Source organism: Halichondria panicea, chromosome 5 (assembly GCF_963675165.1).
Source record: "Halichondria panicea chromosome 5, odHalPani1.1, whole genome shotgun sequence".
NCBI classification, from domain to species: domain Eukaryota; kingdom Metazoa; phylum Porifera; class Demospongiae; order Suberitida; family Halichondriidae; genus Halichondria; species Halichondria panicea.
In genome coordinates, this window is record NC_087381.1 from 1,585,622 (window position 1) to 1,604,391 (window position 18,770).

Sequence of the window (18,770 nt, forward strand, 5' to 3'; positions counted from 1 at the left end):
GCTTGCTGAGATTAGTGTGTGCAATTGTGAGAATTTATCATTGTAGTTTTCAAATACAGACACAGCAATAATTGTTAAAAAGCTGTAATTGTAATTCGGTTGATCTTATTTCAAAGAAGAGATTTGCTGGTGCCTTTCAGATTGTGTACTTCTCTGTCATTGGCAGCTAGTATTACAATGTACAATTCACACACCTCTTACCACGTACAGGTGTACAGGTACTCTACATGTATGTACTATACATTATTTTGTTTACAGGTCTCCAACTTATTTGAGAATCAAGAGGATCTCTTGTCAGAGTTTGGTCAGTTTCTACCGGATGCCACAGCGTCCTTTGGTGCCTCCTTTATGGGCCCACCCCCTACCAAGAAACCAGCACTCAGCTCGTCCGGGGGCGGGAAGGGGTCCAAACCTGTACACAGCAGGAAGGCATCGCAGGTGAGAGGGGGTGTGGTCATGGTAGATGTATGAAGTAAAGAGGTACACACGTACACTGTGTACTTTAATATATGTGCAACCTCCCCCCACACACACACCACACACCCCACACACACACCCCACACACACACCCCACACACACACCACACACACACACACCCCACACACACACCACACACCCCACACACACACCCCACACACACACCCCACACACACACCCCACACACACCCCACACACACACCCCACACACACATCACACCCCCCCCACACACACACCCCACACACACACCACACACACTCACACACACACCCCACACACCCCACACACACACACACACACACACACACACACACACACACACACACACAGAGTGGGAGTACTTCCTCAGGGGGAGGTGGTAAGAAGCCGAAGAGTTCGGCCAAAGATGTCCTGGCTGAGGCCGCCAAACACACCAACTATACTGAGGTGGCTCTCTTTGACAAGGTACACAGTACACAGTCTGTAGTCATGGCGACAACTATAAAACAGTGTGTACAATAGCAGTGCACGTGCACTAGTCTCGTCCCCACACCCACTTCCGCTCCTCATTAAGTGTCCATGTATGTGTAAGAAAAGGGCTACAAGTACATGTATACGTGCATGTTCACATATAGCCCATAAACAACATGTTGCAACATACATATGTAAAATTCTCATAAGAAACATGAGAATTTTACGTATGTATGTTGCAGCACTGTACATGCTACATGCTGTATGTAGCGTACTGCCATTGAAAACTTTAATACATGTATAATTTACTTGTACATGAACATGGCCACACCCCCTCACAGATTCGTCGGGCATTTAAGAATCCGGATATCTACGATAATTTCCTCCGTTGTCTGGTGCTGTTTAATGAGGAAATTGTATCGAGACAAGAGCTGGTGCATCTCGTCACACCGTTCCTGGGGTGAGTAGTCATGTGACACTGTCATGTAGTGGTCATGTGACCTTCATCATTGACAGGGTGTCTTTTAGCTTATCCATACTTTTAATTCTGCCCACCCGCTGCATGTACATGTTAACCATTTGTTTGTGCAATTGTATTGATCACCAGAATACAAGTTAAAACTGTTTGAACCCAACTTGACAATTTCGATAGTTACCGATTCTACATTTTACTGAGTTGTACTACGTGTATATACGTGTACAAAAAAAGTACATGTACTGACTGTGACTGTAATAAAAGCCTTTATGTTGTGTCAATTTCATCCTACTTCCTGTATAGAAAGTTCCCTGAATTATTATCCTCGTTCAAGACGTTGCTGGGGTTCAAGGACCCTAGTCTAGTGGAGGCCTTGCCCTCATCGGGGGGGACCACCCCCTTCTCAAACAAGGAGAGGGTCACAGAGTTTGCTGCCGAGATAGGTAAGTACATGTGTACCATTAGTCAGCCTGGCTGTACGTGTTACGCATACATGTATTAGAGGGTGGCTGTATTATAGAGGGTGGCTGCTAACACAGGTACAAGCACATGCTATAGAGTCTCTGGACCATTAACCAGGCTGTATTATAGAGGGTGGCTGCTAACACAGGTACAAGCACATGCTATAGAGTCTCTGGACCATTAACCAGGCTGTATTATAGAGGGTGGCTGCTAACACAGGTCCAAACACATGCTATAGAGTCTCTGGACCATTAACCTGGCTGTATTATAGAGGGTGGCTGCTAACACAGGTCCAAACACATGCTATAGAGTCTTTGGACCATTAACCAGGCTGTATTATAGAGGGTGGCTGCTAACACAGGTCCAAACACATGCTATAGAGTCTTTGGACCATTAACCTGGCTGTATTATAGAGGGTGGCTGCTAACACAGGTCCAAGCACATGCTATAGAGTCTTTGGACCATTAACCAGGCTGTATTATAGAGGGTGGCTGCTAACACAGGTCCAAGCACATGCTATAGAGTCTTTGGACCATTAACCAGGCTGTATTATAGAGGGTGGCTGCTAACACAGGTCCAAGCACATGCTATAGAGTCTTTGGACCATTAACCAGGCTGTATTATAGAGGGTGGCTGCTAACACAGGTCCAAACACATGCTATAGAGTCTTTGGACCATTAACCTGGCTGTATTATAGAGGGTGGCTGCTAACACAGGTCCAAGCACATGCTATAGAGTCTTTGGACCATTAACCAGGCTGTATTATAGAGGGTGGCTGCTAACACAGGTCCAAGCACATGCTATAGAGTCTTTGGACCATTAACCAGGCTGTATTATAGAGGGTGGCTGCTAACACAGGTCCAAGCACATGCTATAGAGTCTTTGGACCATTAACCAGGCTGTATTATAGAGGGTGGCCTGCTAACACAGGTCCAAGCACATGCTATAGAGTCTTTGGACCATTAACCAGGCTGTATTATAGAGGGTGGCCTGCTAACACAGGTCCAAACACATGCTATAGAGTCTTTGGACCATTAACCTGGCTGTATTATAGAGGGTGGCTGCTAACACAGGTCCAAACCCATGCTATGGAGTCTTTGGACCATTAACCTGGCTGTATTATAGAGGGTGACTGCTAACACAGGTCCAAGCACATGCTATGGAGTCTTTGGGGACCATTAACCTGGCTGTATTATAGAGGGTGGCTGCTAACACAGGTCCAAACACAGCTACATGTATTTAGGCATTAAATAGGCAGTAACCTGCTTACATACATGTATATGTATACAATGCAATTGACAGGTTGTTTCACAGTATTATGATTTGACCAACCTGCCCACAGATTACAAGAGCTTGAAACGTCATGGTGCCAGTTACAGAGCCCTCCCTAAAACATACGCCCAACCGAAATGCTCCGGACGATCTCACATGTGTCAGGATGTGCTCAACGATACGTGGGTGTCATTTCCAATGTGGTCCGAAGATTCAACTTTTGAGGGCACCAGAAAAACTCAGTATGAGGAGTACATCTTCAGGTGTGTACTATATAGATCAGGGATGTGCCCACTCTGGTCGGTGGTAGTGGTCGGTACTAGATATAGTACTAGTACTTTGTCTCTAGACAAAGAATAATCACCTTTTAGCTAGGCCTACAATAGTTGACTACATTTTAAGCTGTAAAAGAAGAACATTTGTGAGATTGTTCTTAGGCCCAGTTGACTACATGTTAGGCTGTAAAAAGGAACATTTGTGTGTTTGAATTTGTAAATAGCCACCACTTTGAAAATGATGTGCACATCACTGTTAATATAGCAGGTAATTTTGCATAGTGCAGATTTTCGTATAAACTATATATTTAGTTCAGTTTCCATGCTTGAGTAGTAGAATGTTGAATGATGTCATACATGTAGTAATTACTACTTGAGTAGTTAACACGAGCATGCAGTTACATTGTAAATATTTCATATTTTTAATTTTTGGACAGATTAGAATGGTTACATACATGTAGGGCCAATTGTGCAGTAATATTTCACCGTAATTGCGGTATTTGTAAATCTCCTTTACATGCATGCACGTACGTGATTCAGTAGCGCTTTGTACATGTACAGACATAATTATACATACAGACTCGGTGTATACAAATTCTCGTATTACTATACATGTACGAATATACCAAATTAGCAGAAAACGTTGCGATCTGGCAAGGATCGTGATGTCACCATACAAGTGTCATATATACATGTGTACGTATAGTACGTCTTTGCTACATATGTACATGTATCTAGTCAATAGCGAAATACAGCATATCTTTTTACGGGACGCAATTTAGATCATGGCCGTTCATAGATCCCGGCCATATGGCACTTTTTTATCGGCTGACTAATTACACTGTACGTACATGCATACATGTATATATGTACATGTACAGGAGTGCATTGTACAGTACAGAGCTAGCTAGCTACATGCAGACGTGTTTTAGTGGCAGCATGCATGTCATTTTAGTTCATAGTCTTGGAAAACTAATTCTGAGTTTAATGTTGGCGCAGTTTCCTGCATGAGTGCAAGTGCATACATTCCAGCAGTGTAATAATTATATACAATATGTATACTTATGTATGTAGTATGTTTTCAATTCTAAAGTTTTATCGTACGTACATCTCTATTATCTCAATGGGCGTGTCTTCATCTAGAAGAGCTTGATCAGCACAAATCCTCATCTCGATATCGTCTGTAGTTGGTTGAGGGAGTTGCTTGCAGAACCAAGGTGGGTTGTTGAACTCACAGCAAGTACTGTTACCCCCGCATCCCTGACCGTCCCAGAGTGGATCATCAGAATAGACGATATGAGTATTAGAAGTAATGAGCTGTCGACTTCCAGTTTCACAGAAGTAGTCTTGACCAATGAAGGGAGGTACAACTCCAGTGTAGGTGAGGTCAGGTCTTGTGCAGGGACATACCTCTATAGTGGAGCGAGTTTCATCGATTGCATTCACAAATGTCCAGATGTGCTGACGAGGCGACTGACCATGGGTTAGGCTCACACCATCAACGTAAACATCATCAATAGATAAAGCTCTGTTATTGAAATATGGAGTGAAAGCATCCGGAGTGGTACTTTGATACGCAATAATTCGACCACAAACTTTCGAATACTCCACCCCATAAGTTGAATAGGTAGTGGAAGTACATCCTGCTGGTTCTTCTACTCGGCCACAAGTACGCGATGGTGGTTCTGTTCTGGTTACCAGTCTCAATCCCTCTGGGCAGTTTTGGTTGGGATCAGTCATGTCGAGGTTGGCTACTCTCATCCATCCTCGGCCTCCTGCAGTGTTGCAGCTACAGCTTGTTCGATTCATGTCACAGTAGACCTGAACAGGAGAGCTAGTGGTGTTTCGAATCCAGTATTCTCCAGATGGTCGGTCTTGAGGGATGTCACTACAAGAGCTAGCTGGGTTTCCTATTCTTGCTCCAGGATAGTATGCCATTGGACCTAACTCAGCAATATGGTTGTTCAGTTGCTCGTTAGTAGACTGTACTTGCTTATTAGTACTGCTCAGTTGCTCAGAAAAGTTGTTTTGAAGGAGCAAAATTGAATCACTGAGTTGAGCTTGTAGGATTTGAATCTGTTGACTGGATCGGTTGTTCAGTTGTTCGTTCATGGACTGTATTTGCTTATTGTTACTGCTCATCTGGTTCTTCAACTCTATATTGGTGTACACGAGTGCTGCCACAGCTACCAACAGAGACACAACAAAAGCTACGACGACAAGAATTGCAAACCATTTCTTACCAGATTCATTTTTAGCCACTTTTTGCCTTATTCTCTTTGTGTTGCTTTTGTTGTCCAGGACACTACTTTCGGTAGATTTAATATCTCCAGCAGTATTATGCTCTATGTATCCAGTGTTCTCAACGGTACTGTACTCATTATCTTCGTCTGATTGGGTGAGACTTCTCTGGTGGATATTGTAAGCGGTGTTTTCCTGCGATATGGGGACTTGTGTGTCTCTTCTGTTGTTAGCATGCACAACATTGTAGGCAACATTTGGATCCATAATTCACTGTTGAAACTTGAAATAACTTCAATAATTCAGAACTCTGATACGTAAAAAATACACAGGTTATTTACAATACTAGAAAGAACCTTCTAGAACACTAGTGGTACTTGTAACAGAAATGACTAAATAAGGACATGAAACTAGAAAGGAATCACTAGAACTATAACACAACAGGTACAATACAGTATTGTCTTTATCTTAATGTTAGTTCCATACGGGAAGGATACCACAAAACTCTACCACTGGCTTGAAATAGTGTTACTATATAGACTTAGCTGAATGTTGGTAAGTGCAACACTCGATCGGTATACATGCATTTCCTTCTAGGTTTGTCTCAAGTCATTGACGCCAACAGTTACAAGTTATGTTATAAGAGGCTTGCACGATACTAACAGAGACAGAACAAAAGCTATGACCGCAATAATTGTAAACCACTTCTTAGCACATTCGTTTTTAGCCAAGCCTTGCCGTATTTTCTTTGTATTGCTCAGAACGTCGGAGGTAGAATTAGTTTTTGTTGTAAACACTTCTCTGTTTATTGCATAGGCTGTGTTATTTTTCGATGCAAACGTTTCTCTCTCATTGTTCTCAACCGTAGTGTAGCCATTATCTTGGGTAGAATCGTTATTGTAAGCAGTGTTTCCTTGCAATGCAGTGGCTTGTGTTTCTCTTCTCTTGTTGGCATGCGCAACTTTGTAGGCAGTGTTTAGCTCCATAATTTAAAGTTGAAACTCTACCACTAACGAGGCTAGCTGTTACTGTGCATGAGGTTAAAGTAGTTGCCGTGTTTTATACTAAGTGTAGCACTCGGTAAATATTTCCCTTTCAGATTTGTCTAATGCATCGATGAGTTACATATTGTTGTGTGCACGGGAGGCTTGCATGGTGATTCTATCACTTGCTTGTTTGTTCTGACTGCTTGCATAATGATTCATTCATTTTGTCACTGCATGTGCATGATAACACAACACCTTCTACCATGGTTTAGTAGTAGCTTTATGTTACATGTATGTAGCTTTGACACTTCCACTGAGGCATTATTAGCACATTATTCACGGTTTTTATTTTCAGATTAATAGCACTATTAAGTATGAAAATAACCCGCTATTATAATACGATACCGTACATTTCCTTTACATGCGCACGTACATTGTAGGTCAGTAGAACTGTGGTACTGTACATAATTATATGTACATGCGCAGACTCAGTGTATACCAATTCTCGTATTACTATATGTACTGTGTCAGTGTGGGAATCCTGTTGCCGAACTTTTACTTCTGTTTAATACTTGAGGCTATATGACACCAAGAGTTTATGATAGAGAGAGAGTATCGAACGTAGGCATACTGTACATCAGATGTATGCGGAGAGTAACGTGACTTCCTGTATCTGTCACAAGCTTGGAATTTGCACACTGACCAATCCAGTGTGGGTGATGTAATCTATCAAGAAAGTAGATTACATCACCCACACTTGGATGGGTTGATAGATTACATCACCCACGCTTGGATTGGTCAGTGTGCAAATTCCAAGCTTGTGACAGATACAGGAAGTCACGTTACTCTCCGCATACATCTGATGTACAGTATGCCTACGTTCGATACTCTCTCTCTATCATAAACTCTTGATTGACACACAGTACAACTACTTATTTAGGTTGTTCTAGCTGTATTATAGGTGTTATTGGTACAGTTGTACATGTGCGAATAAACCAAATTAGCAAAATTATTTGCTATCTAAGTTTGCTATCTGGTTAGGATTGTGATGTCATCATACAAGTACCATATATATAAACTGTACGTATAGATTTTGGTTATATTAGCACTAGAAAAGTTTGCATGGTTTGATGCAAACCATTGTAGTAATAATTATGATTATATCTTTTACGGTAGATCATAGCCATGCATAAAGTGTGTACATATATATACATACATAGAATCTAAATCCCACGGGGCACTTTTTCATTTGATGAACTAGAGCACTAAAGTGCAAACCCTCGGCTGGTGACATGATTATAAAGAAACCAGAAGACTGATATAATGCAGTGCATATAGTGATGTTGTTATCATCATCATGCATGACTTGCACAGCAACTCAGGAGCAATAAAACTAAACCAGACTGGAGGCATGCTGAAACATTTGAGAACAGGTAGTAGTACTATAAATATATGCACTGTGGATTAGGATCACAGCAAAGAAGCATGGAGTCTCAGAGAAGTATGGCTCCAGGTCCTGCATGGATCCCAGTCAGCTAAAGCAAGCTTTCTGGTTTAGTGACCCTGTTCCAATATTGTTCCTGGTATATACAGCTTTCTACTTTAGTGACCCTGTTCCATTGTTTCTGGACCTGGTACAGGATCACTTCAGTTATAAGTAACGCATGTGCAAGTTCTGTTCAAGCTACATTTTGCTCGCTTTTATTAGACAATGAAGCTTTAACACCGAAAGCTGCCACTATTAGAAGTACTGACTTGTTGTGTGGAGGCTACCCATGCTGTAAACGCAGTGCTAGAGCATCCAGGTAAGCAGACCCAGTCACAAGCTTCTTAGCTTTTGCTCGTTTTTATTTGACAACGAAGGTTTAACATGAAATTCTGCCACTATTAAAATTAATAACTTGTTGTATGAAGGCTATCCATGCTGTAAACGCAGTGCCATGGCATGCAGGTGAGTAGACTCACACATTACAAACAAACAAACAAACAGACCAACGGACTACTATACCCGTGGCCGCCCACGCGCGCCTCGGGTAATAAGCATTACGTCATATGTAATCTACACAATCATGTATATAGTTACTGGGAAGTATGCACAATCATGCATGTATAGAACTGGCTAGCTACAGGTGCATGTTGTAGGTGGTAGTGTCATTTACAGTAGTTCATATGGATTCAGAGTACAGTGTTAAACTTAGTGTTAAATGTGTTAGTGCCAAGTGCAATGTGCAGAATAATAACAAAACGTACTATTTTCAGTTTGAATTTTTAGCGAACGTACATCTCCATTATCTCAATGGGTGTATCTTCATCTGGAAAACCTTGATCGAAACAAATCCTCATCTCGATATCGTCTGTAGTTGGTTGAGGGAGTTGCTTGCAGAACCACGGTGGATTGTTGAACTCACAGCAAGTACTGTTATCCGCGCAACCCTGACCGTCCCAGAGTGGATCGTTAGCGAAAAATCGTCCCCTATCGCCAGCCCCAGCGCCAGTCTCACAGAAATAATCTTGTCCGATGAAGGGTGGTACGGTTCCTAGGAAAGCATCGTTTGGACGTGTACAAGGACATCGGCTGGATTGGGTGTTAATGTTAGAGACAAACTCATCAATGGCGCACGCAAATGTCCAGATGTGTTGCCGTGGTGATTGTCCGTGTGTGAGACTGATTCCGTCAACGTAATCTCTGTCGATTGTCAGCGATGTTCTTCTTCGATGAAAAGGTGCAAAAGCATCCGGTCGACCATTTTGATACGATATGATTCGACCACACACATGCGAGTATTCCACTCCGTAAGTTTGAATTGGAAAAGACGTACAACCAGTTCTGAGTTCTCCTGTTCTACCACAAGTACGCAGTGGTGGCTCTGTCCTTATTGTAAGGTTGAATCCGTCTGGGCAGTTTTGGTTGGGATCGGTCATGTCGAGGTTGGCTACCCTCATCCATCCTCCTGCAGTGTTGCAGCTACAGCTTGTTCCATTCATGTCACAGTAGACCTGAACAAGAGAGCTAGTGGTGTTTCGAATCCAGTATTCTCCAGATGATCGGTCTTGAGGGATGTCACTACAAGAGCTAGCTGGGTTGTTGATTGTTCCAAGATAGAATGGCTCAAGTTCTTCAAGAATAGAATTTATGTTCTGAACATCTCTGAAAAGTATTTGTGAATTTTGTTGATCAGAAATGTTGTTTAGTATTATTGTGATTGATGTTATTTCTTGATTAACATTCCTTAACTCTATGCTCGTGTGTACCAGTGCTGCCACAGCTAATGTAAGAGATAGTAGAGCAAATACAATAGCTAGGATGGATACAACTCTGTGGTGTTTTAGTTGAGTCGTCATTTGAGATGTGTTTGTTGTATGCTCATCTTTTCTCGTAGTTGTATTTGGCACTATGTATACATATTCGTCCGTTTCTTGTGTTTGACTGTCTTTCCGAATTTTATTGGCATTTTCCACAATGTTATAGGCTGGATTTTTTTTACAACTTCTTTGTGTTTCAGTAGATGTCTCCACAATGTTGTAGGCAATGTTCTGATCTGTAAGTGTTGCATATTTCTCATTATCGATGATGTTATAGGCAATATTCTCTTCCATTTGATGAGGGGAACCTTGCATTCCATGTTGTGTGACGTTCTTAGTAGTAGGAACAACATTGTAGGCTACATTAGACTCCATAATTGGAATTGTTAGCTGCTGCAAACTCTTTGGTTGTTGACAGCAGTTAGGACGTTTTTTTAACTTTCCTTCGTGACTTGTTGTACGATAGACTGACATGCACCTATATATATACTGCACACAGTGCCACATATACCTACAGTGTGAGTGGGTGTAGAGCATGCACACATCATTATAGTGGACTTTTCCTTCCTGCTAACAGGATATGGGGGACACAAATATATGGCATCTTATAGTTGTTGTGTGTAATTTAATTAGGCCAGTATTTTAACCTTGCCTCCATGCATGCATGTACTTACACTAGTACTGCAACCTACATAATTATAATAATAGATGTATAATTAGAAATCTCTGCTTACATGTATAATAGCATTCAAATCGTAGTTTACCTTTCCTTCCTGCTAACAGGATGCAGGGACACACACATACATTTATACAGACAGTGCACTCTCGCTAATCCTGTTCTCTCAAGTACGGTCACCTCAATATAACAGTCGTTTTGTTTCGTTTGGCACGTATTGCTACATACATTGTACATGTACATGTAGCTTGATCTTTGCTGCACAAAACTCGCCCTGAAATACGGTCACTCGCTATTCTATACCGGCCAGTTCTGGCTACCCCAAACTAGTTTTAATGTACGTTTGTTATGACCAGTTATGACGTTTTGGGTGTGGTTTGGCAAAATCATTAACTTCAAGGTATAGGACCACTGTTTAGCCGCGGCTATTTTCTGAAATACAGCTACCTTCGCTATTCTGGCCCAAGGGTGACTGGATTAACGAGAGTCTACTGTACATAATCATGTATGCCCAGGAGTAGATAAGAGTAAGAGTGTTGAACTGCTGTAGTAATGTGGAACCTTGACATGCGTCATCACTGTCAGCACTATTCAATTAATGAGTGCTGTTAAGTACACTGTGGTCTGTGGTTTGTTACACTGTGGTCTGTGGTTTGTAGCACTGAACTGTGCAATCACAACATGTGCAGTTTCTGGGAAGTGTTGATAACATAACAATTAGTACTGATTAGCCTCTACACAGGCTCTCCTTTTTCTTCTTTATCACAATCATTCAATAAGATAAAATACTGTATTAATTGGAGAAATAAAGAAAGAAATAGACGTAGAGTTAGGGCCTGTATCGGGAAGTCGCGTGAGGGTAGAAGGGTGGTAGAAGGGTGAAAATGAGCGTGGGCATGCTGAGCTAGAAATGTTGGACTGCCCACGCAGAGATCTATGACTAATAAAACTTTGCCTGCAGCAAGCTGGACATGGACTTGGAACTGGAAGTTTGCAAGCACTATAGCTAGCTATACCTTAGGCTTAGCTAGATGATCTACTAGTCTAGATTGTGTGTTCAGATTCTATCAGACTATTACTTTTTCTTGTGTCTTTCTACACAGTATAGATCAAGAATAGCTTAGTCATCATTATCATATAGCAGGTAGCTACTGCCACCAGAGCTAGCCACGCTGTTCTCTGATCTGACTTGTAGCACAGCTTGGTGGTTATGCGTGGGAGAATACCTTACGTCACGATTGTGGGCTACATATCGCCCACGTTCATAAAAATCCTTGTGGATCACGTGATTTCCCAAACCAGGCCTTACTTTTTCTTAACTGTACGCCCATTTTTTTCTTTGCTGCCTCACTATGTCTTTCTTATGATTTTAATGGATGAACAGTGACAGCAGCAAGAAAAAGTAAGGCCTGGGAACGAGGCTAAGTACTGATTACTATCAAGTGATGACACAAGAGCAGGAAATTGCTATTACTAGCAGTTCAACACTCTTACTCTTATCTACTCTGGCTATTACAACTTTTAGTTGTTGGAAGCAGAATTAGGCTGCCTCGCTTACTCTTATCTACTCTTGGTATGCCTTATAGGCTATTATTAATGAATTAAGTTAACTTTAATGACTGTACAGAATATATTGTGTATTTAATGCGTTAATTCTAGAAAGGATTCAATATGTCTTTTTAGCATAATTTATGTACATCTCTATTATCTCAATGGGTGTCTCTTCATTATAAATGTCTTGATCAGCACAAAGCCTCAACTCGATATCGTCTGTAGTTGGTTGAGGGAGTTGCTTGCACACTGGTCGGTGGTAGTGGTCGGTACTAGATATAGTACTAGTACTTTGTCTCTAGACTAAGAATAATCACCTCTGAGCTAGGCCTACAATAGTTGACTACATTTTAAGCTGTAAAAGAAGCACATTTATTTTGTGAGATTGTTCTTAGGCCCAGTTTACTACATGTTAAGCTGTAAAAAGGAACATTTGTGTGTTTGAATTGTGATTGAGGATTGTAAATAGCCAACACTCTGAAAATGATGGGCACATCACTGCTAGCTTAAATGTAGGGGTTACCGTATTATAATATAGCAGGTAATTTTGCATGGTGCAGTTTTCGTATAAACTATATATTACATGTATTTATGCCTCGAGGCGTAGCCGCACGAGGGATACGGTAAAGCTGACTGTGTGTGTGTCTGTCTGTCTGTGTGTGTGTGTATTCCAGCTATAACTGCTCAACGGTTGCAATGCGACGAAAACTAACAGCTTCTATAGGCTTCTAGCCACGTTCTCTTGGATTTTGATTCGTGGATTAGCAAACTAAAGCTTCTTTCTCGAGTTATGGCTAGTTTGACTCACATTGAAGGCTGTTGCAGTCTCTTCAGAATCTTTCATAGCATCATCTGTCCGCACAAACTTTCTATTCAACATATGAGTTAGCCTTGCACTAAAGCGCTAGCTTTTTGTTAGCTACAATACTCAGAAAATATCTGTTAAAACAGCTAGCTAGCTAGCAGTACAGTAGCCATTTGTGAAATTGATCTCTTTGGACACACCCTTTAATTATTCCTGTGGATGTAATGCGCATGCGCGCTCATTCCCACGTGTGATATCCAAGATCCAGATCCAGATTCTCCTGGCAGAATCATTTTTGTCTTGAGGGCCTGGTAAACCACAAAACACTACCATATAACAATATAGATAACAATATGCATGTACACAGGTCTTTTCTTCTTAGATATTATATACACTGAACTACAGATCCTGGAAGAATCAATTTTCTTCTTTCTTGAGGTCCTGGTAAGCCACATAATACAATAAATAACAACAATAGATGCATGTAAATAAGTATTTTCTTCTCAGTGACTTTATATAGATAAGCTAACTTTAATATAAAATTCATTATAGATAACACTCTAATACTTTTGAGCGAAAGCAAAAACATGGCGAGAGGCATTAGCACAGCGCCAGCTTGAACACTAGTTAGTTCAGTTTCCATGCACTGTTTGCTTGAGTAGTAGAATGTTGAATGATGTCATACATGTAGTAATTACTACTTGAGTAGTTAATACGAGCATGCAGTTACATTGTAAATATTTCATATTTTATAAATTTTAGAATGGTTACATACATGCATGTAGGGCCAATTGCGCATTAATATTTCACCGTAATTGCGGTATTTGTAAATCTCCTTTACATGCATGCATGCACGTAGGTGGTTCAGTAGCGCTTTGTACATGTACAGACATAATTATACATACAGACTCGGTGTATACAAATTCTCGTATTACTACATACATGTACGAATATACCAAATTAGCAGAAAACGTTGCGATCTGGCAAGGATCGTGATGTCACCATACAAGTGTCATATATACATGTGCACGTATAGTACGTCTTTGCTACATATGTACATGTATCTAGTCAATAGCGAAATACAGCGTATCTTTTTACGGGACGCAATTTAGATCATGGCCGTTCATAGATCCCGGCCATATGGCACTTTTTTATCGGCTGACTAATTACACTGTACGTTAGGTACTTTAGGTAAATAGCTGTGAGCTGGCTAAGGCTATGGCTATATAGAGTCACTTTCAATTTGTTTTATTGTCTTTTTATTGTCAAAGCTTTTCCTCGCATTGAGCGATTCATCAGGACAAAAAATAATAAAAACAAATAGTGACTTTTATAGACAAAAGTGATATCCAGACGTCAAACCAGACGTTATACAGGTATTTTACTATAGGGCTACCTAGTCAACGTCAATGCGAGGAAAAGCTTTGACAATAAAAAGACAATAAAACAAATTGAAAGTGACTCTATATAGCCATAGCCTTAGCCAGCTCACAGCTATTTACCTAAAGTACTAAAACACTGTACGGAGTACATTGTACAGTACAGAGCTAGCTAGCTACATGCAGACGTGTTTTAGTGGCAGCATGCATGCATGTCATTTTAGTTCATAGTCTTGGAAAACGGATTCTGAGTTTAGTGTTGGCGCAGTTTCCTGCATGAGTGCAAGTGCATACATTCCAGCAGTGTAATAATTATATACAATATGTATACTTATGTAGTATGTTTTCAATTCTAAAGTTTTATCGTACGTACATCTCTATTATCTCAATGGGCGTGTCTTCATCTATAAGAGCTTGATCAGCACAAATCCTCATCTCGATATCATCTGTAGTTGGTTGAGGGAGTTGCTTGCAGAACCACGGTGGATTGTTGAACTCACAGCAAGTACTGTTACCCCCGCATCCCTGACCGTCCCAGACTGGATCATCAGAGTAAAAGATAAATCTACGTTCTTGTCGACTTCCAGTTTCACAGAAGTAGTCTTGATCGATGAAGGGAGGTACAACTCCAGTGTAGGTCAGGTCAGGTCTTGTGCAAGGACACACACCAGAATCGGATCGAGTTTCCTGGACTGCATTAGCAAATGTCCAGATGTGCTGACGAGGCGACTGACCATGGGTTAGGCTCACACCATCAACGTAACCATCATCAATAGATAAAGCTCTATTATCAAAATATGGATCGAAAGCATCCGAAGTGCTACTTTGATATGCAATGATTCGACCACAAACTTTCGAATACTCCACCCCATAAGTTGAATAGGTAGTGGAAGTACATCCTGGTTCTTCTACTCGGCCACAAGTACGCAATGGTGGTTCTTCCCTGGTTACCAGTCTCAATCCCTCTGGGCAGTTTTGGTTGGGATTGGTCATGTCAAGGTTGGCTACCCTCATCCATCCTCCTGCAGTATTGCAGCTACAGCTTGTTCGATTCATGTCACAGTAGACCTGAACAGGAGCGCTAGTACTGTCAGTCGCGATCCAGTATTCTCCAGATGGTCGGTCTTGAGGAATGTCACTGCAAGAGCTTGCTGGGTTGTTGATTGTTCCAAGATAGAATGGCTCAAGTTCTTCAAGAATAGAATTTATGTTCTGATCAGAAATGTTGTTTAGTATTATTGTGATTGATGGTATTTCTTGATTAACATTCCTTAACTCTATGCTCGTGTGTACCAGTGCTGCCACAGCTAATGTAAGAGATAGTAGAGTAAATACAATAGCTAGGATGGATACAACTCTGTGGTGTTTTAGTTGAGTCCTCATTTGAGATTCGTTTGTTGTGTGCTCATCTTTTCTCGTAGTTGTATTTGGCACTATGTATACATATTCGTCCGTTTCTTGTGTTTGACTGTCTTTCCGAATTTTGTTGGCATTTTCCACAATGTTATAGGCTGGATTTTTTTTACAACTTCTTTGTGTTTCAGTAGATGTCTCCACAATGTTGTAGGCAATGTTCTGATCTGTAAGTGTTGCATATTTCTCATTATCGATGATGTTATAGGCAATATTCTCTTCCATTTGATGAGGGGAACCTTGCGTTCCATGTTGTGTGACGTTCTTAGTAGTAGGAACAACATTGTAGGCTACATTAGGCTCCATGATTGGAATTGTTAGCTGCTGCAAACTCTTTGGTTGTTGACAGCAGTTAGGACATTTTTTTAACTTTCCTTCGTGACTTGTTGTACGATAGACTGACATGCACCTATATATATACTGCACACAGTGCCACATATACCTACAGTGTGAGTGGGTGTAGAGCATGCACACATCATTATAGTTGACTTTTCCTTCCTACTAACAGGATATGGGGTACACAAATATATGGCATCTTAGTTGTTGTGTGTAATTTAATTAGGGCAGTATTTTAACCTTGCCTCCATGCATGCATGTACTTACACTAGTACTGCAACCTACATAATTATAATAATAGATGTATAATTAGAAATCTCTGCTTACATGTATAATAGCATTCAAATCGTAGTTTACCTTTCCTTCCTGCTAACAGGATGCAGGGACACACACATACATTTATACAGACAGTGCACTCTCGCTAATCCTGTTCTCTCAAGTACGGTCACCTCAATATAACAGTCGTTTTGTTTCGTTTGGCACGTATTGCTACATACATTGTACATGTACATGTAGCTTGATCTTTGCTGCACAAAACTCGCCCTGAAATACGGTCACTCGCTATTCTATACCGGCCAGTTCTGGCTACCCCAAACTAGTTTTAATGTACGTTTGTTACGACCAGATATGACGTTTTGGGTGTGGTTTGGCAAAATCATTAACTTCAAGGTATAGGACCTCTGTTTAGCCGCGGCTATTAATTTTTCTGAAATACAGCTACCTTCGCTATTCTGGCCCAAGGGTGACTGGATTAACGAGAGTCTACTGTACATAATCATGTATGCCCAGGAGTAGATAAGAGTAAGAGTGTTGAACTGCTGTAGTAATGTGGAACCTTGACATGTGTCATCACTGTCAGCACTATTCAATTAATGAGTGCTGTTAAGTACACTGTGGTCTGTGGTTTGTTACACTGAACTGTGCAATCACAACATGTGCAGTTTCTGGGAAGTGTTGATAACATAACAATTAGTACTGATTAGCCTCTACACAGGCTCTCCTTTTTCTTCTTTATCACAATCGTTCAATAAGATAAAATACTGTATTAATTGGAGAAATAAAGAAAGAAATAGACGTAGAGTTAGGGCCTGTATCGGGAAGTCGCGTGAGGGTAGAAGGGTGTTAGAAGGGTGAAAATGAGCGTGGGCATGCTGAGCTAGAAATGTTGGACTGCCCACGCAGAGATCTATGACTAATAAAACTTTGCCTGCAGCAAGCTGGACATGGACTTGGAACTGGAAGTTTGCAAGCACTATAGCTAGCTATACCTTAGGCTTAGCTAGATGATCTACTAGTCTAGATTGTGTGTTCAGATTCTATCAGACTATTACCTTTTCTTGTGTCTTTCTACACAGTATAGATCAAGAATAGCTTAGTCATCATTATCATATAGCAGGTAGCTACTGCCACCAGAGCTAGCCACGCTGTTCTCTGATCTGACTTGTAGCACAGCTTGGTGGTTATGCGTGGGAGAATACCTTACGTCACGATTGTGGGCTACATATCGCCCACGTTCATAAAAATCCTTGTGGATCACGTGATTTCCCAAACCAGGCCTTACTTTTTCTTAACTGTACGCCCGTTTTTTTCTTTGCTGCCTCACTATGTCTTTCTTATGATTTTAATGGATGAACAGTGACAACAGCAAGAAAAAGTAAGGCCTGGGAACGAGGTTAAGTACTGATTACTATCAAGTGATGACGCAAGAGCAGGAAATTGCTATTACTAGCAGTTCAACACTCTTACTCTTATCTACTCTGGCTATTACAACTTTTAGTTGTTGGAAGCAGAATTAGGCGGTCTCGCTTACTCTTATCTACTCTTGGTATGCCTTATAGGCTATTATTAATGAATTAAGTTAACTTTAATGACCGTACAGAATATGTTGTGTATTTAATGCGTTAATTCTAGAAAGGATTCAATATGTCTTTTTAGCATATGTACATCTCTATTATCTCAATGGGTGTCTCTTCATTATAAATGTCTTGATCAGCACAAAGCCTCAACTCGATATCGTCTGTAGTTGGTTGAGGGAGTTGCTTGCACACTGGTCGGTGGTAGTGGTCGGTACTAGATATAGTACTAGTACTTTGTCTCTAGACTAAGAATAATCACCTTACATGTATAATAGCATTCAAATCGTAGTTTACCTTTCCTTCCTGCTAACAGGATGCAGGGACACACACATACATTTATACAGACAGTGCACTCTCGCTAATCTTGTTCTCTCAAGTACGGTCACCTCAATATAACGGTCGTTTTGTTTCGTTTGGCACGTATTGCTACATACATTGTACATGTACATGTAGCTTGATCTTTGCTGCACAAAACTCGCCCTGAAATGCGGTCACTCGCTATTCTATACCGGCCAGTTCTGGCTACCCCGAACTAGTTTTAATGTACGTTTGTTACGACCAGATAGGATGTTTTGGGTGTGGTTTGGCAAAATCATTAACTTCAAGGTATAGGACCTCTGTTTAGCCGCGGCTATTAATTTTTCTGAAATACAGCTACCTTCGCTATTCTGGCCCAAGGGTGACTGGATTAACGAGAGTCTACTGTACATAATCATGTATGCCCAGGAGTAGATAAGAGTAAGAGTGTTGAACTGCTGTAGTAATGTGGAACCTTGACATGCGTCATCACTGTCAGCACTATTCAATTAAT

General features: G+C 40.9%; 4 protein-coding genes across 5 annotated transcripts in view; 1 reads left to right on the forward strand and 3 right to left on the reverse strand.

Annotated features, from left to right (window-relative positions):
* Positions 1-18,770, forward strand: part of LOC135336433 (paired amphipathic helix protein Sin3a-like) — a 34,457-nt gene that overhangs the window by 2,855 nt on the left and 12,832 nt on the right. For both annotated transcript variants that reach the window (XM_064532223.1, XM_064532224.1), the window contains exons 7-11: positions 259-438; positions 810-923; positions 1,271-1,389; positions 1,708-1,847; positions 3,209-3,401. In XM_064532223.1, the coding sequence (XP_064388293.1) occupies positions 259-438; positions 810-923; positions 1,271-1,389; positions 1,708-1,847; positions 3,209-3,401 (746 nt within the window). The remainder of the gene's footprint in view (positions 1-258; positions 439-809; positions 924-1,270; positions 1,390-1,707; positions 1,848-3,208; positions 3,402-18,770) is intronic.
* On the reverse strand, positions 4,440-6,053 carry LOC135336519 (uncharacterized). The gene has a single exon (XM_064532357.1). The coding sequence runs from the start codon at positions 5,919-5,921 to the stop codon at positions 4,509-4,511; it is 1,413 nt and encodes a 470-aa protein (XP_064388427.1). The 5' UTR covers positions 5,922-6,053; the 3' UTR covers positions 4,440-4,508.
* Positions 8,815-10,886, reverse strand: LOC135336492 (uncharacterized). Its single transcript, XM_064532314.1, has one exon. It carries the CDS (start codon positions 10,478-10,480, stop codon positions 8,909-8,911), a length of 1,572 nt encoding a protein of 523 aa, XP_064388384.1. The 5' UTR covers positions 10,481-10,886; the 3' UTR covers positions 8,815-8,908.
* LOC135336501 (uncharacterized) lies at positions 14,586-16,222 on the reverse strand. The gene has a single exon (XM_064532327.1). It carries the CDS (start codon positions 16,203-16,205, stop codon positions 14,715-14,717), a length of 1,491 nt encoding a protein of 496 aa, XP_064388397.1. The 5' UTR covers positions 16,206-16,222; the 3' UTR covers positions 14,586-14,714.

Excerpts from the sequence above, each read along its gene's own strand:
- LOC135336519 (XM_064532357.1), bottom strand. The coding sequence starts at position 5,921 with ATGGATCCAAATGTTGCCTACAATGTTGTGCATGCTAACAACAGAAGA.
- LOC135336492 (XM_064532314.1), bottom strand. The coding sequence starts at position 10,480 with ATGCTCTACACCCACTCACACTGTAGGTATATGTGGCACTGTGTGCAG.
- LOC135336501 (XM_064532327.1), bottom strand. The coding sequence starts at position 16,205 with ATGTGGCACTGTGTGCAGTATATATATAGGTGCATGTCAGTCTATCGT.